At 44.5% G+C, this 18,220-nt stretch overlaps 1 protein-coding gene across 3 annotated transcripts in view; it reads left to right on the top strand.

Annotated features, from left to right (window-relative positions):
• Positions 1-18,220, top strand: part of DGKG (diacylglycerol kinase gamma) — a 178,500-nt gene that overhangs the window by 91,430 nt on the left and 68,850 nt on the right. For all 3 annotated transcript variants that reach the window (XM_037027529.1, XM_037027530.1, XM_037027531.1), the window contains one exon: positions 6,984-7,048. In XM_037027529.1, the coding sequence (XP_036883424.1) occupies positions 6,984-7,048 (65 nt within the window). The remainder of the gene's footprint in view (positions 1-6,983; positions 7,049-18,220) is intronic.

Genomic DNA, 18,220 nt, shown 5'->3' on the forward strand with positions numbered 1-18,220 from the left:
AAGCTGGTTTGGCTGCTGTGGCTCTCAGGATTCCTTCTCTTCCATTTTCTCTCCTCTTCTCAGCCCCATTCCCCACACTCCAGGGGCATCTCCCTGGCTGACTGCTCGGGCTGAGCTGTGTGCTCTGTCTTGGTGCTCCCACAGCCCTCTGTTCTCACCCCATCCGTGCACTGTCTGCATTGAAGGGATTGGTTTAATCCTCGTGCCTGTTTCTTCCTCCCTCTGCCATACACACACACACACACACACACACACACACACACACACACACAGAGAGAGAGAGAGTTCCTCGTTTCTCTTCTTTTTCCCCCCGGCCCCAGTGCTCAGTTACTTTGTTTCAATGAAGTCAGCTTCTGGCCCAAAGAAGATGAAGTATACGGTGCTTCCCAAACTGTTGGGGCAGGATGGGAGAGAAAAGGGATCCATCACTGCCATAAATAAAGCTGGGGTTTGGAGGGAGGTGCAACAAAGACAGTATCATGTATTGAGCTCCTACTGTGTGCTCTCCTTTACGTATTCTGGTCCTCACAGCAATCCAGCAGGTATCTTGTCCCCACTGTCCCCATTTTACAGGTGAGGCCTCAGAACATGAGATGGGTAAGGGGCAGAACTGGCACACTGATGCTGTGCCTCATTCTGAAGGCACTCTTTGCTCTGGTCCTTGTCTGGGGAATGATGCTGTCCAGTTTCATATGCATTTGAGTCCCTCCAGACCCAGACTGTGTGATACCTACCTCCTCACCCAATCTCACCCGTGCCTCTTTTGACAATTTTGTTTATTTAAAAAAAAGAGAGAACATGCAAGAAGAAGAAATGATAGATATATTGAGGCAAGAGCAGGTTTAAGGAAAAGGTTTTGTTTTGTAATAAGACTAGAAGAACCATGGAAAAGGAAAGGATTAATAATAGTAATACCTTACATTTATAAGATTTAAATTTTGCCATATTTACTGATATTTTCTTGGTTGTTATGACTACACTGAAGGGTAGTATTATCTCTACTTCATGAGGAAACAGATTAAGGGATTTACCTTCATTTTCTGACTCCTAATACACTGCTCTTTGTCTGTTACTAAAACAGAAGCAAGAGGCATTGCTGGGCCCACAGTCAGGTTCTGAGAGGATGGCGCTGTTGGACCAGGTGTGAATTCGGGGTCTCTGTGCCCTGATCTTGTTTATCTCCCCAGCTCCCTTGGTCTCAGCTGGCGGAGACATCTTTCCCTAGGTTTCTTCCAACCACCCTTGCCAGTGACCTAGGCAGACTCCTCCCTCCACTTCTTGGCTGAAAGGCCCATCTCATTTTTGGATCACCTTCTAGGCTCCACTTCCCCCGATGGGAACATGCAATCTTCTCCTCTTACAAATCACACACGTTTGACATATCTGGTGCTCGCGGGGATTCTGGAGCTTGGGCTTTCCATCATTACATTTTCACAAAAACTTAAGTCTTTTGCCTGTAACAACTAGGATATAACTTGCTAATATTTATTGGGTACCCACTGCATACCAGGCATAGTTTGCCTGTCAGTAGGTATTGTCATTATCTTTTCGCATTTTGTAAGAAGGAACTTTAGCTTAGAAAGGTAGAGAGACACGTCTGAGCTGGTGAGTGGTGGAGCCGGGAGCCCCTGCTGTTGAGATCTGAGATGGGAAGCCCCCTGAGCTGTGGGCCATGAGCCCCACAGCTTCCGCACACTCCCTCCCCTTCAGACACAGCAGCATTTGTTGAGGGGGGGAGGGCGGGGGCTGGGGATGACTCAAAATTTAGTGTGTGGTAGCTCACCTGTGCCTCTCCTCAGAATGCAAATTCCACCCCCTGATGGAATTCCATCCTGATTTGTACTCTGATTCAGTTGGTCTGGGTGAGGTCTGGGAATCTGTATTTTTAACAAGCCCCTGAGATAATTCCGATGTAGATGGTTCCTACAAAGTCTTCAGTAAGTGAAGGCAGCCTATGAGAGCAGAGAATTGTCAAAGGAAGTGGCTCTTCACAGAAGCAGAAACCAGAACTGAAATGGATCAAGGAGAAGAGAGAGAGGGGTGGGGAAAACCAGCACCTATGAGCAACCAGCTGAAAGTGAAAGCTGAGCAGCAGAACAGGGTGACCTGCCTAGGAACCTCTAGGGGGCAGGTTACAGTCATGGCTGCCTTCAGCATCTTCAGAACCAAATCCTCTCTCTTAACACAACTACACTCTGGCTGCCCAAAAAACATGATTCCTGACACCCCTTGTCTGCCTCTACACAGAAAAAAAAATAGCACTCAGTATTAGCTCACCAACTGGATGAACACAATAAAAGAGAATAGACAACCTCCCCTCAACTAGAGAACCAAGCCTAATCCCAAGAGCCAATGCCTATCATGGTTTAATTCATTCTTGCAAATAACTGAGAAGGGAGGGAAGATCAACTAATTGTCCCCCTGAGAAATGCATACGAACAGATTCTCCATCCCACTCAGTGGTCAAGATATTTATTTTCCCAAGGCTAACTTATAATAATGCAATCTATTCATCTTTCAACTTGTCAAGAACTTTGCGGTATCTTTCCTTATAATTTCCCCACACACCTTTAGCTTGTATATATTTAATATTTTTATTGCAAAGCAGTGAGGAACTAGGATTTTTTATCTCCTTGGTGTGCCCTTAGCCTTCTCTCAATGTTTGCAGGGTTTGTGTGCTCCCTCTTTAAAAGTTGGAAAGGGAAATCCTTGAGAAAACAAGTAGCCAACAGACAACCCTAACAAAATCTGGGGCTGACATTTGCAGAAGCTCTTGCTCCCTATTTGATTTCCCAAACTTTGTAAGAGAAGTAGGTATGTAAACCAACCCACGGTTTTACTTCCTTACAATGATTAGAGTCGGACTTCTTTGGCAAAGAGAGCCTTGCGAAGTCTTTGCAGCTTTTGAAGGCCCTGGAATATCTATTAATATCAAATGCCTGCCGCCTTGCCTTACAGAGGTGATGACAATGACCGCCGCTGTGGTGCCCATAGCCGGTAAAGAATTCGCCCTGATAGTTCACGGGTCCCCTTGTTACCAACAGAACCCATTGAATAGATGGAGAGATAAACAGCGCAGACTCTGACCTAACGAAAGAGTGACTGTGGCCTCATTGTCACCACATTCCCATTGCCCACATGCACGCCAGCTCCCCTCAGTGAAGATTTGAACTAGTTGGCCTTCTCAGTCCCTCTGATTCCGTCCATTGGCAGGAGATTTTAAACACAGTCATTCAGGACACTACTTCCTCCGACTTCTCTGGCCTCCTCGTCTCTGCTCTTTATTTTTGGATTTGCAGAAATGTCAGAATGGCCAGGTATCAGTGACAGGAAGTTGGAGACTGTGAAATAATTCTTCGGGTATGTGTAACTCTCAATGCCTCAAAGGCTCTGCTTTCACTGAGCCTTGACAGGATGAGTGAACAGCTAATCCCTTGATTCGATGAAATCTATTTTTGATGCTCGGGGACCCCAGGGGCCAAGGAGAGACCACAGCCACCACAGTGCCTCATGCACCATTTTCCACCTTACAGACTATACTTATCAGACTTCACCAGCCCAGTTTACACAATGATAGACCTCCTACCCATTACGGAATTTAACCTTTGGACTCCCTCAGACTCAGGTTTTTCTCCGTCACCTGTGAGAGCCATGAAGGTACCAAAACAATGGGACTCACTGGAAGGGGTCCTCAACAAAAGGTCTATACTCTTTTCAGTTCCCCAAACTGCCAGAATTTTTCAGAACAATCCAAATTTCAAATAATCTGTTTTACTGTCTTTTCTCTGTCTTTTTATCTTCATAAATTGCCAAAGGGACTAAGAAATGCATTGTCCAGCCCTGGCTGGTGTAGCTCAGTGGATTGAGTGTGGGCTTGTGAACCAAAGAATCGTGGTTCAATTCCCAGTCAGGGCACATGCCTGGGTTGCAGACCAGTTCCCAGCAGGGAATGCAGGAAAGGCAATGGTGCATTGATATTTCTCTCCCTCTCTCCTTTCCTTCCCCTCTAAAGATAAATAAATTTTAAGAAGTCTTTTAAAAAAAAAGAAAAAAGAAATGCATTGTCCAGTACAGTAGCCATTAGCCGCCTGCAGCTGTTGTGTCCTTGAAATGGGGCCAGTCTAAACTGAGAGATGCTCTAAGTATAAAATACACACTAAATTTCAAAAGTGGGATATGAAGGAAAGAATTCTAAATATTGCCATAATTTTCATATTAATTACATGTTACGAGGATAGGATTTCTTAACTAAAGTATATTCTTAAAGTTAATGTCCTCTCCTTTCACTTTTTTTAATGTGGCTACTAGAAAACTGTAAATTCATTTCTACTGCACATCACTGGCCTAGACATCCCAGCCTCTCAGAGTCTAGGCACTGCTGCTTAGGTTTGGAAGGGGTACTGAAATATTCTGTCCCACTGTACAACTGGACTTTCAGTTTGGGGAAGAGTGGCCGTGTGTCCTCACCACCGTCATCTCTCCACCCAACACTTCACAGAGGGGACCTGAGAAAATGATGTCTTCATAAATGCCATCATCCCATCCACAGGTTTGCAGTTCCCATCGACACCCCACACTTTTCAGAACAGAAGTCCCATTTTGCTGTAATGATTACCAAAGAGGGCTTTGACCCGCTGTAGCACCGGTTTCCAAAATGTAAATGAGATCACTACTAAATGTAAGGACAGCCTGCTCAGAGCCTGACAGAGAGAAGCCCAACAGAAGGTAAAAGTGAGTCTTGACTCTCTTTTTAATCCCCAGGGAGGGAAACATGGTCAGATCTTGACCAGCGTTGCCTCTTCAAGAGTGAACAGCAAAGGAACTGCTCGGTTCTCCTTCACCACTTTGTGCGTTTACCCGGGAATTACATTGTCAAATTGGGACCCACAGGTTTTACTAATTATATTGTAAAGGCTGCTCTTCGTGAAAAGAAGTCTTGCAAAACCTAGTTAGGAAAAGCCAAGGATAAAGGAACTAGGCACGGAGAGGGGGCCTGTGCACACATCCCAAAGAATGAAAAAGCCAGGAGCCAGTCGAAACGTGTGATTGCTTTTTTCTTTTCTTTTTTTTTTCCTGACAGAAGAAAATTGGTTCTTCAAAGGAACACAAGCAGATGGAATGTTTTCTTGAATTCTAGAGAAGCGTTTGACAGATGTCACATGGATTTTGTTCAGGGTGTTCACTGAAACTTGCTCAGGGAGAAGGAGGTGGGCGCAGTCTGGCAGCACGGAGCACAGCTGCCAGGAGTGCCGCCCAGGCAGCTCCGGGGACAGAGGACAGAGGCCCCGGGGTGTGTGCCTCTCCCCTTGTGCGTCCACAGGGGTGCTGACCTAACCAACACCTTCAACTCTTCATCTGTCTTAAACTAAAATCTAAATCAACAACTACAGTTTAAGCTTGAAATTTCTAAGACATGATTTCATCACAGAGTACTTGCCAACCACAAAATAAGCCCATATCCTTGGCCTACCCTGTCTACTCTTCACCAGGGGGCTGGCTGCTGGCTGGCTTTTTTCCTCTGCCAAGTGTACATACTACAAAAGCTCCTCTCTGCCCCCTACCTTGCTTCTGGACTTTCTGTCCCCCACCATTAGCTTGCATTTTGCTCATCACACACAGCATATGCTCAAAAAATGCTTCTTCACTGCACTATGCCTCCTTACGTTAAAAAAAAAGAACTCCCAGAAAAAAATATTTTGTAGAGTTTCCACATTAAGAAACAGAATTAATATGCACTTGCTGAGAATTCACTGTATAGAATTTCAGTTCTCTTTTACCCACATATTCCAGTAAATGAGTTTCTGGTTTTTTCCCCCCCTGAACAAATCTGAATCAGCTCTCTTGTGTTTGTTACTCATTCACGCCAGCCCAACTGGCCTGAGTATTTCTAAAGTTCACCTGCACCTAAAGCGCTGGCGTGAGACCATGGGGCTTGAGGAATAAGGGGGCGTTACACGTTCCTCTGCTGGAAAATCAGACTATTAACTAGCGTAGAAGAGCAAGTTTGAGGAGGAAAGATGAGTTCATTTTTAGGTCTGAAGTGCAGGATTGGTATTAAAGATAGACATTGTGGAGACAGTATCTAGATGCTGCCAACAACCATGAGAACTCGAGAGGGCCCTCACACAGAGTGTGGGCTACAGACTGACTCAGGGCAAAGAGGGTCTGGTCCCAGGATGGAAAACCCAGAAGCCTGGTGCCAGGAGCCCTGTGCACTGTGAGTTCTCAGGAGATGGTGGCCAGGAAAGCAGCAAAGGGGTGTGCTAATGGGAGGGCAGCAAAGTGCCCGTAGGATGTGGTAATGAGCCTCTCCTGGACCTTGGAGCGAGCTGCTCCCAGGAGCCATCGAGAAGCGGAAGCCAGAAGTTTAAACAGACTTTCTATTCTCTACTAGGCATGTTATCCAATGCTACCGATTATTTCTACTATTATGGGTGATTAAGAGTTAATATATCACATGCTTTGCCAACTGCAGTTTTCTGGGTTTGACAATGTATTGTAGTTACGTAAGAAGTTATCACTGGGGGAGCTGGGTGAAAGGGACGCAGGAACTCACTGTACTCTTTTTGCAACTTCTTGTTTTAAAATACTCCAAAATAAAACAGTATTTTTCTAAAAGTGAATATGGCAAGGCATTTCCAAAGGCTCGCCCTCAGTAACCCTCCTCCCCGCACACACGTACAAGGGCTTCTGCGTTCTCACTGCTCACAAATCCAAAGACCCTCTCTCCTCAAACGAAGGGCCACAGCAGCAGTCCCCTTCCTCCCCCTGGACTATGGCTGGGTAGAGGATGAATTGAATACTGCGAGGTGTCTACGAGCGTGATGCCACTAGCCCCTAACCTTGGACCTGTTCTCCCCTGTGAGAAGGGCTCTCAGAGGTTGGGGGATTCCAGTGAGAACCTTTGCTTTACGTCCTTCCACGTCGCACGGTCATGGCCACTAACTAACCAGGGATCTGCTTTCTGTGTCTTCTCCTTTCAGGATGCTTCTATTGCACACCGGTTCCACGTGATGAGAGAGAAACACCCTGAGAAATTCAACAGCAGGTAAGAGGGCCTTTGGGGGGCAGCTGCTACGTGCTGCCCGCGCCGCACCGGGATCCAGTCCGAGGCCTCCACCTGCTAGCACCCGAGTGTTCTTGGCCCGGCTGCCCAGGGACTTCTCTTTCCTGCCACGTTGCCGGAAGGAGGGCTTCCATTTCCAAGACGAAAACAATGTCAGAAAACTGCCGCCGCCTAGCCTCCCGTCCCCTTTGAGAGGGAGACGTGCGGAGGGAGGGAGCAGGGGGCGGGAGGAATGGAGCGAAGCGCCAGCCAGGGGGAGTGGAGTCAGTTCTTGGCTAAGTGGAACCCTTCCTGGGGCTCGGCCACTTTCCCAAAATGTGCCGTTCCCCCACCCCAGCCCCCGGGATTGCTGGGAGAGGGCAGGCTGGACGGCAGGGCCTCAGCTTCTCTCGGTCCCGAAGGGGAGGGGGCGGCAGGCGGGGAGCGGTCCCGGAGGACTGGGAGGGCGTCGCCTCCTCCTCCTCCTCCTCCTCCTCCTCCTCCCCCGGCAGCAGAGGGCAGCAGAGGCAGCGAGACCCCAGCCTGCCAGGTTGCAGCCGCAGCCTTCCGCCCCGGGTGAGGGGTGTTAGGTCGGTATGGGAGAGGAGAGAGAAAAACAACAGATCAATTGCAAATAAAACCAAACCCTCCCTGCTGACGGGAGGGAATTTTCAGGAAGTGAGTGGTGCCTGGAGTTAATTGTCCCTGGGATTGTTAAGTTACCTTTTTCTCTTCCTTTTTTCATCACGTTAGTTAATTTTCATCCTTTCTCTTTCCTCCTTGTTGTATCATTTCAAGATGACCCCTGTGTCCCACTCTACCCTCAGTCGAGTGGGGAAGGGTTCACACTGTGGCCGGCAGGGTTCTCGTTGATGGGAGCGGGGCGGGTGGGGGGCGGGCGGGCGGTGTCTGAGGCTTTTCACTTGAAGCCCAACTCCCGAAAAGCTCCATCATTTCAATTCCTGCTCCTTTCCCCTGACACCCAGCCCGAGAAGTTAGCCAGAAAGAAGAAAGTTTTTAGATTTTCAGAGATCAGAAACTGAACGTAATGAAGCTCTTTCAGCTTCAGGAAAAGTGATCCGAGGATCCGATCATCGGTGAAGTGGTCTCAGGGCGTGCATTCTGTTGCTCTCACCCCCACACACAGGCCACGCACACTCACAGAACACTCCTACTGTCGTCACAAACTTACAAGGCAATTAATTGATTTTCTTCTCACAACCGTTTTCACTCTCATGTTCATTTACAAAATCACTTTTAAAAAATACCCCATCCACTCCAGACTTCTGTGGTCCTCTTTTCATATAGGTATCCGTATACATACTCATGCGCACATGCTTGTTAAGATTCCGCGTGCTTGTGAAATCCATGGGGGTTCTGTTTATTTATTTAAAATGAATGTATCTTCTGAAAACATACCACTTACCCATACCAGGCGCTGTTCCAGAGATGTTTTGAATAGACGTGGGGGATTGTTGGGGTGAGGGGGGCGGTCAGCAGCTCTCAGTCCAACAGTGGAGACAGACCAGAAGGCAAAAATGCATGGGATTTGCGTTCAGTGATGTGAATCCAGGTGACCGATGTGCATGCAACTTGGTGCATACACAATGAACTTTCCAATGACAAAGATGCCCACACCAAGACACGGAAAAACATGTATGTATTTTCTAAGTTGACAGAAAGAGAGGGGCAACCCAAAGAGACGAAACCAAATGCACACAAAGACACCAAGAAGTGCAAGAATGCAGTGTGTTCGGAAAGAGCAAGCTGTGCAGTGTGATCAGTTGTGTGCTCTCTTGGCTCGGAAAGAGGCAAAACCTCTGTAGCTGGTAGAAAGCAAGGGAGTGGAGGGAGAAATTTGTCCATATTCCAAAAATTCATAGGTCAACATATGACATAAATAGAGCAATCATACACATGGTTGAGTACAATTAGAAAAACACCTCTCTTAGAAAAAAATGTTGTAATTATGCATTTCAGTGTGAAGTATGACCAAATTCGCCGTGTTCTGAATGACTATTTTTCCTCCCTACTTCCCAGTTCCCCTTAACAAGACCACTCTTTGCAGTTAGGTTCATGCCTCACTTTCACCTGGTTGAGGTCAAGGTAGTATGGTCCCCCAGAATGACAGGCATGGGGATTTGTATGTAAATCCATGTGCCTACTAATAAGTGAAGAAATTGTGGAGTAGAGATAGGCCCTATTTTATAAGGTGCCAGGACACTTTATATTAAGAACTTTGAGTTCATGCTGCTTCTTTGAGTACCCCCTGCTTGCTCAAGTTGAAAATACCCAGGAGTGCTCAGTTTGTCCACTGAGAGGCAGGCAAGCAGCCATTTTCTCAAAGCTTCCTTATTTAGCTTTGGAGACAGTTTTAAATAGGCAGGTGGTTGTTGCCATGGTTACCCCATTACACCAGCAGCTAAACTTAGGAAGGGCCACAAGGGATAGGAAGAAAGCTGGATACCAGGGATTTGGAAATGTAAACGATATTATCAAACAAGGCTTCCTTTTACTCCGCTGAATTTAGGTTTTCGAAAAAGTAGGCACGGGTTGGCTGGAAGCCCTTACCTTTAATGCTGGGGTGCTGGGCCCTCAGGGATAACCCTGAAGCTAAATCTAGGGAGTGGTAACTGTTTTTGCTTTGTTTTGAATATGGAAAGGTGACTAGCAGAGGCTGAATGTATCGGGGAAACTTGAGTCACATAGTTCATTGAGTTTTCCAGGCTATTCTAACCAGAATTAGAATTAACCTGAGGCATGGGAAATGGGGGAGCTCTGAGGACACATTGACCTTGTATGCAAATCTCCTTTTCTAGAGAGAATGTCCGTAACTATCCGAAGGTTCTTGGAGGGATCTATAAACCTCAAAAGGTTCAAAGTCACAGTTCTGGGGCATGTTTGAATTCTAACAGGCATCAAACTATTGAGGTTTCGGCAAAGCCTTTCCCGGCAGTGGCCTCTCTACACAGTTGCCAGAGACGGTAGTGGGTTGCACAACACTAACTGTTCCCTGATGGAATTGCTTTGCAAATTGAGCCAGAACTAGACCCAGGGATGCAAGATGAGCTGAGTGTGAAAGTCAAGGGCCTTTGGTGGCAGAGAATGTATTTAATACATTCTACTTCATAATCATTGACAAGCTAAATATTAATTGCTAATTTAGGAAGGTTATGCAAATTATAGTCTTACTGTTGGCATAAACAGCAGAAGAAAGATTTAATACAACTGAGATTTAACACATTAGCAAGTGTTCTAGGACACAAGGGGAAATAAGACAAGGTCCCTGCCTTTGAGGAATTCATGGTCTGGCAAAGAAAGAAAAATAATCCTCAATTATTTTTTACAGAATTATTTTAATATACAAGGACATTATGTTTACTAGGCATACAGTATACAGGCAGTTGTATCCTATAAGTGCAAAAATAGAGTTATAAGGGAACCAATCTAAGAACTGTTACCTTTGGAGCTCCTACTACATAGCAGGTGATAAACTCAGTTTTTAAAATACATTAGCTGTTTGAATCCCAAAACAACTCTAAAAGGTGAATGTTAGCATTTCCATTTTATAGGGAAATGAACTAAGGCTGGGAGAAGTCAAGTCACCTAACTGAGGGCATACAACTTTTTAAGCAGTAGGGCCGGTGTGGTTCTTTTTTTAACTAAGATATAACTGACATATAACATCATGTTAGTTTCTGATGGACAACATAGTGGTTCAGTATTTGTATATATTGTTAAATGATTCCCGCAATGAGTCTGGTATGATTCTAACCCAGCTCCTAACTCCAGCATTCAAACTATGTACTATACCTCTGTCTTCCAAGGATTTTACCTAGCAAATACTTATTATATATTGAACACTCTGATGAGAATGCATTATGCATGACCTCATTCAGGGCTCACAATAACAAGCAAGAGTAAGTGCTACCGTCCCCATTTCAGAGATGAAGAAATTGAAGCTAACGAGGGTGTACCTCTTACCTCCCCATCCATCGTGAGGAAGTACTTGCTGAGTTGTAAACAGGGACCACCACTCCTAACTTGTGTGGAATGACTCCTCCCTGGCAAGGACAGGACCGACCACATGATTTCATGGCTCAGTGCAAAATGCAGGGCCCCTTGTTCAAAAATGTGTAAGAATTTCAAGTTGGTGACAACAGAGCATCAAACCAAGCCCAGGGCCCTTGGAAATGTGGGGCCTGTGAGACTATACAGATCTCACACCCATGACCTGGCCCTGGCAGGAGGAGAAAGGTTAGTAAAAAGACACACATGCCAAGGCTCAGAGTGGGGAGTTTGCAATGCAGGTAAAAGAATGGTGGAAACAGGGTTTCACTGAGGGGAGGAGGGAGTGGGGTTATCAGCCCTTCACACAAGCAGCTCTCAGTATTCACGGATGAGCCAAGGATGCCACAAGTCTTCCAGATATCCAAGGCCCAGTCTCCCATGAAGTTTCCGCATGAACTCTCCAGGAAGAGTTTTGCTTATATGTAATATACACAAAGAAGCTACCTAATTCCACTATCACTGTTAGTGAGTGTCCAGAAAGAGAAGTCTAACTATAGAATTTTTTCGTTGTTGGTCAGAAACTCAGAGCACTTGAAGAATGTGTTATTCCAAACCTGTTGAGTGCCATCCACTTGAATATGTCCCTCAGCAGTTTAGGCTGAAGCGAGATATCTCCGGTCAGTCCCTTCAAAGGGACTGAAACAGTACTTCATTCCAACCAGAAGCTGACCACCTTTCCCAAAAGCCCTTGAGTGATTAACAGACTCTAGAGCGTTAGCTTTTCTGGAGCCAGGGCCATGGAGTAGCTGGGGAGGGGCAATGCAGCCTGATTTCTTAAGCGGTGGGAAATACGTCTTGAAAATAACTAAGCACTGAATAGATATTTATAGAATTAGCAGCAGGGTATGGTCTAAGTTGGCATCAAAACTTGGCTCTGCCACTTAATAATGGTGTGACCTTGGGCGAGTTACTTAATCTCTTTAATCCTTTGCTTCCTTCTCTGAAAATCTTACAAAGTTGCTACGAGTATTGAATGAGATAATGTGTAAATTCAGGACACTTAGTAGGTTCTCAGTAAACATCTGTCATTGAATATTGTTGAATGGCAAGCATGAGGAAAGCATCACCTCAGATACCAATGAAGCATTAACAATAACAGGTCTTCTGATGGCGTGGGATGCAATTATCATTGGGCCGTTGGCTCATTGGCGTGGCCCTTGAACTGAAGGTTTGGAGGACAACTAAAAGCTGGAGGAGACCAACTGTGTTCCATCTAATCCCAAAACCCCTCTCTAGGGGTGGCACCAATTAGCCAGCCAGGGTTTGATTCTCTAGAACTGAAGCTGTAGAGAACTTTCCCTCCACAGACTCCATGGGTGTCTAAGAGGCAGAAGTTTGGAGTCTGAATACTAGAGATTTTAAGTCCAAATGCCAACTATAAGCTAGACAGAGGTAGGGATCACAGACCCTAGGTAACATGGTAACAGGAGGAACAGGGTGGGAGTGAGTAAGGAGTGGCAGATTGCACTGCAGGTGCTGTGTGCACCATGGGTACTCAGGGCCTGCCAGCGGGGGACATGGAGTGCCCATTTGGTGGGTAGGTAAGTGATCCTGGGCAGTCAGACACCTGACCTTTGACTGCCCTTTTCTCATTGTCTTCTCCCACTTTAGATGAACACAGAGATGGTCTATAAATCCTACAATTCTAGCAAAATAGGGCCTCCTCTTTTGAATACCTTCAGTATGCTCTGCAGTTACAGCATAAAATGTATCACCTATTATATAAGACCTTTTTTAATCAAAAAATGAAACCATTCTAAGTAATTCTTTCCGGGAGCCCTGTGAGGTAGCCCGATGTTACAGCCCAGATGTTTGACTTTCCCAGGCATAAAGGCACAATAGCATCTATCACAGCAGAGTTAAAATCCTCACCATTGTAGCTGCACTCTGTGGCCTGAACCGGGCTCTCCTCGTCCTCATCTTGTACTTGGCACCCATGAGAGACTGGTCCTAGGCACCCAGAGATCCAAACTCTCTGCCCCTGTTTCCCTCAATATTGCAAACTATTTTTACGTACTTTGGATTCAGAAAAACCCCGAATGAAATTGTGGCATTTTCTATTTCTGTTCTTACACCTGTAGGTATTTATAACGGAAATGCAAACCTTATGGGATGTTCAGATACCTTTGACTCCTCAGTCAGTTCTGACAGAGCAACTGATTCAATTACTTGAGTGTTTATATACCAGCCCACAAAAATATTTTAGCCCCCATCCTGCCCACACCTCCTTGAGAGAGATAGAGAGCAAAATGAATGAAATATGGTTCATGTTTTTCACCAGACACTCATCATTACGCAACTGCAGAAGACCAGGGTTTTGTGTCTGTTTGTTTGTCTTTGTTTTGCTTTGTTTTTTGGCTACCTTACTTGTTTACAGTCAGCCCTTGATTTTTTTGCAGAAATGAAGGAACAGCAACACGGGCCATTTAAAACTGTGGATGGTCAAAGATTTTAGGAGGCAGTTATTAATATTTAATATGTGCAGGTCTCTCTGCCCTAAAGATTCAAAATGTTTTAAATATGACAAAAGCACATTGCCTCTTAACATTTCCTTCATTTTCTCCCTGGTTCCCCCATCCATGTCAGAACATACGCATGAGCCACCTGTGATGTGACAAGTCTCCCTATAAAGCTGCGCATTCACCAAAACAGTTCCTTGCTGCAGCTTAACAGGCCTTTTCTTCCAGCCCCTGCAGGCTAGAACAAGAAAGGTGTGATTTGCGTCAACAAAGAGTGGAATCAGTTTGTGATAATATCAGAAGGAACTTGAAAACAAGCTATGTTTTCAAGTCTTTTAGACCAGATAATTCAAAAGTTATCAGTATTTATTGATTGATTGAGCTCTAGAAACATTTCCATCAAAGAGCTCAAGATATAGTATAAAATCCAATTCAGAAGGGTTAAGGTAAGCATGATAACCTCATGGAAGAAAATCAAATTACACAAATTCAGAGGAAGGTAGGAACTGGCTAGGTCCTCCAATGGTTGTTGGCAGTCTGGATGTTTTCCAGAAGGGAGAGGTCAGTCAAGTCCTGGAACTTGAGACCATGTGTTCGAAGGAAGGGTTGAATTTGGGATTGTTTTACCCAAAGAAGAGAAGATTTGGGGAATAGTGATTGCTGGACTCAGTTTTAAAGTGTTTCTCAGGAATGAGGAATTAGGTTATTTTTGTATGATCAGTCAAGTGGAAAAAGTGGCTGGGTAAACCAATTTGAGCCCCCAATAAATGAGGTCAATTTATGAATTAGCACTGTCTTCAAGTGAAGGGAGCTACGGGGGAGGGATTCCACACTTTGTGCTAAGGCAGATGCTGGACACTCATCTGGGAGCACCAGTGGGGCCAAGTGCGCATGAGTGCAGGTTCTATCATCAGACAACCCGGATTCAAATGCTGGAGCTGTCCCTAACCACGCATGTGTAGCCTTGACCAAATTACTCTTCTAACCTGTCAGTCTGCTCACCTGTACAACTGAAATATAATGCTATTTCAGTGTTCTAAGGTTGCTGTAACAAGTGACCACAAACTTGGTGACTTAACTACACATTTATTACATTACAGTTTTGTAGGTCAGAAGCCTGACATAGATCTCACTGGACTAGAATCAAGGTGTCATCAAGGGCTGCATTTCTTTCTGGAGGCTCTAGGGGAGAATCTATTCCTCACCTTTTCCTGCATCTAGAGGCTGCCCACATTCCTTGGCTTGTGCCTCCCTCCCATCTTCAAAGCCAGCAATGACTAGTCAAGACTTTCTCACATTATATCCCTCTTACATTCTCTCTCTGTCCTCCTCCTCTACCAAAAAGGACCCTGGTGTCACACTGGACTCACTCAGATAATCCAGGATAATCTTTCCATCTCAAATTCGGCTGACTGCCCATTGAAATTTCATTTGCAACCTTAATTGCCCCTTGTCATGTAACCTGACATATTCATATTCACAGGTTCCAGGGAGTAGAACTTGGACATCTTTAGGACATTAATCTGCCTACCACAAGTACCTAACTTCACAGAATTTTTTAAAGGTCCAATGAAATAAAGTACCTGAAGTGCATATTACAGAGGACTGGTACATCAATGCAAGCTGTTATTATTAATATTAATATTATTACAAAGGCCGATCCTACATCAAATAGTTGTTATGTTAGATGACATAAAAGCCCTTAAAACTCTGGGATTTGGTGATTTTCTAAGAGGAACAAATATATCTGTAGGTCACACATTATGAGTCATCATTGTTGCAATAAACAGCATTTTTCTTCATTTGTCTTGACAAAATGTTTTTAATAAAGTACCAACACATTTATCATTATATAATTTAATAATATATCCTATAGTATGGTTAAACAGTATATTGAAATATCATTTTAAATCACATACAAAGTTCAAAAAAGTTAGAGTAAGAATAACCCAATAACTCATAGTCTCATCACTCAGAAACACAATATTGCCATTTTGGTGCATTTCAGCGGCTTACTTGATATACATACTTTTAAATATTGGTGATAATATGTTTTTAGAAAGTTGTTTTACTATTTTTAAATAGCTTTTCTTTATACCATTAAGGCTTGTTATAGAAAAGTAAATCATATGCTCCCCTAAGAAATAAACACTCTTAGCATGATAACATATTTCTCTTCAGCACTTTCACTGCGTGATTTTATTTACTTGAGATTACACTGTATATATTGGTTTAAAGTATGATTAACACAGTAGCACTTACAACTTATTAAAGGAAAATAATATAAAGGAGCTGATTAGAGTGAGTTTATCTGCAGTGGGAGTTTTATTAGTCTTTTCCAATTAAAAAATCCCAATCATTTTGGTTAGTTGATATGAGAGTTTTAAAGACATCATTACTCAAGTCCCTTAGCAAGCAAAATAACTGTTTGATATGTTATGTAGCTCTACTTTTGTGGAGAGTAAATAAAAAGATTCAGTTCTCTTAGCAGAGTTCTCAGTCCTGTACATAGTTTTGCTGTATCTGAAAAAGACCAGCTTGTGTTTTATGTGACCATCAGAGGCAACAACAGATGCCATCTGAACTTGCAGCCATACAGTGTTTTGAACACACGTGACTGTCAGGACTTTTATCAAAGGGCTTAAAAAGGAGGTATTCCCAATGTAATCAACGTCACCCCAATTCAGACTACTAATGGGAGCCATTGTTTATTTAACGTTTGCAAGAAATTCATGTATATTATTTTTAATTGGCACAACTCTCCAAGTATGAGAAAAAGATTATTGATCCACTTTACAGATTAGAAAATTGAGGCTCAGGAGATTGTGCAACTTGCTCAAAAATATATAACTAGTTAACAGGGAGCTGCTATTCAAACTTAGGTCTGCCTGACTGCATAGGCTCCGCCCATCTTGCTACACTTCCCTGCCTCTCTGATTACCCAGTTTGAAACCCCACAACCAAAGACCCAAGAAGGAAACTAAGCAAGAACCACAAAGACAATCAGTAGGACCCATGAAAAAACTTTAAATAAACAAGAAGCATTTTTCATGAACAGGAGCAGAAAATGTACTGGGAATAGGTCTTAAGTGTGTGAAGGATTCACAACGGGACATGGTGACCACACCTCCTTACTCTTCTTCTTGGCCTAGGAATGTTTAAGTGGGGGAAATGTGCTTCTCGAGCGAGGAATGTGCTTCTCGGGCGGGGATGGTAGGAAGAATCTCCTGGCTCACTGAAGACATATTCAAGGCCAAAGTGAGTTTTGGAGAGAAGCTGTGGAATGTCTTTCAAAGGCTTCTAAAAACAGAAGGCAGCCTGCCTCCCTCATCTGGGATGACAAACACATTATCTTCTCTGAACCTGGGGACGAGCTCATTGCCCTCCACAAATAAGAGCCCTCTGCCCCCCACCTGCAGTTGACTGGGATGTCCACTAAGAAAACTCTCAGCTCCTTTGTTCCTCAGTTCCCAGTTGGTCCCAAAGATGTCCCCTCCTCAGGATTTTCCCAGCAGCCCCTGGCCCACTGGCTGCTCTTCCCACTCAGGCCCACCTTACCTGGAGCCGCCCGTGTTTCTGTCCTCCTGCTGCCCCAACCCACACCCCATTGTATAAAATTTAAATTCACCTGCTTTGCTTGCATTCAGGCCCCTTTAGAAAACTTTTCTCCTTGCTCTGGACACATGACTCAGTTGGTTGGAGCCCCGTCTCATATACCAAAAGTTTGCAGGTTTCATTCCCAGTCAGTACCAGTCTAGGCTGCTGGTACCGACCATTAGGGGCGTGTATGAGAGGCAACCAATTGATCAGTGTTTCTCTTTCACCTCCATATTTCTCTCTCCCCTCCCCCTTTTCCACTCTCTCCAAAATCAATAAACATATCCCAGGATTTAAAAAACAAACAAACATAAATAAACAAGTTTGCTCCTCAAATGCCTGTTCAGTCTTATCATTTGCTTGCCTTCCCCATGCATTCCCTTTACTCCTCAGACACCTCCTTCCGGGACCTAATCATCACCTATGACTCGCTTCAAAATGCGGTCCAGTGTTCTGAACACTCCCTTCCTGACCAGACCAGCCCTGGCTCCACTTTCTCTTTGAACCCACTTACAAGATTTTTGATACATTTTCTCCCACTTTGATTTTTTTCCTCTTTGTCTTCTGTAAGTCACTGTTTTGGAGCTAAACTTCATCTCTCCACCTTGTTCATAAACTTGCTCACTCAGAAAGGTCTGAACCCTTTTTGGAGGGATCCACTGACTAAAACCAGAAGGGTGGTGCTGAGCATGTTCCCTCCTTCAGCTCAAACGTGTTGAGCATCTGGTTTGTGTTAACATCATGTCAAGGCCGAGAGGAAATACGGATTACCACAGCCCCTATTTCCAGGAGCCCATGTGTGTAGCTGGGAAGATGAGCTTATACAGCAGCTACTGTCAACTACATTAGGTTCCTAAGGCTGCCATACCAAATTACCACAAACTGGGTGGCTTCAAACAACAGAAATTTATTCTTTCGCAGTTCTGGAGGCTAGAGTTCTGAAATCAGGGTGTCAGCAGCGTTGGGTCCTTCCCAGACTCTCAGGACGAATCTATTCCATGCTTCTCTTCTTGCTTCTAGGGGCTGCCAGCAATTCTTGGCACTGCTC

The sequence above is a fragment of the Sturnira hondurensis genome, unplaced genomic scaffold (genome assembly GCF_014824575.4).
Source record: "Sturnira hondurensis isolate 20B ecotype Veracruz unplaced genomic scaffold, ASM1482457v3 Scaffold0019216, whole genome shotgun sequence".
NCBI lineage: Eukaryota > Metazoa > Chordata > Mammalia > Chiroptera > Phyllostomidae > Sturnira > Sturnira hondurensis.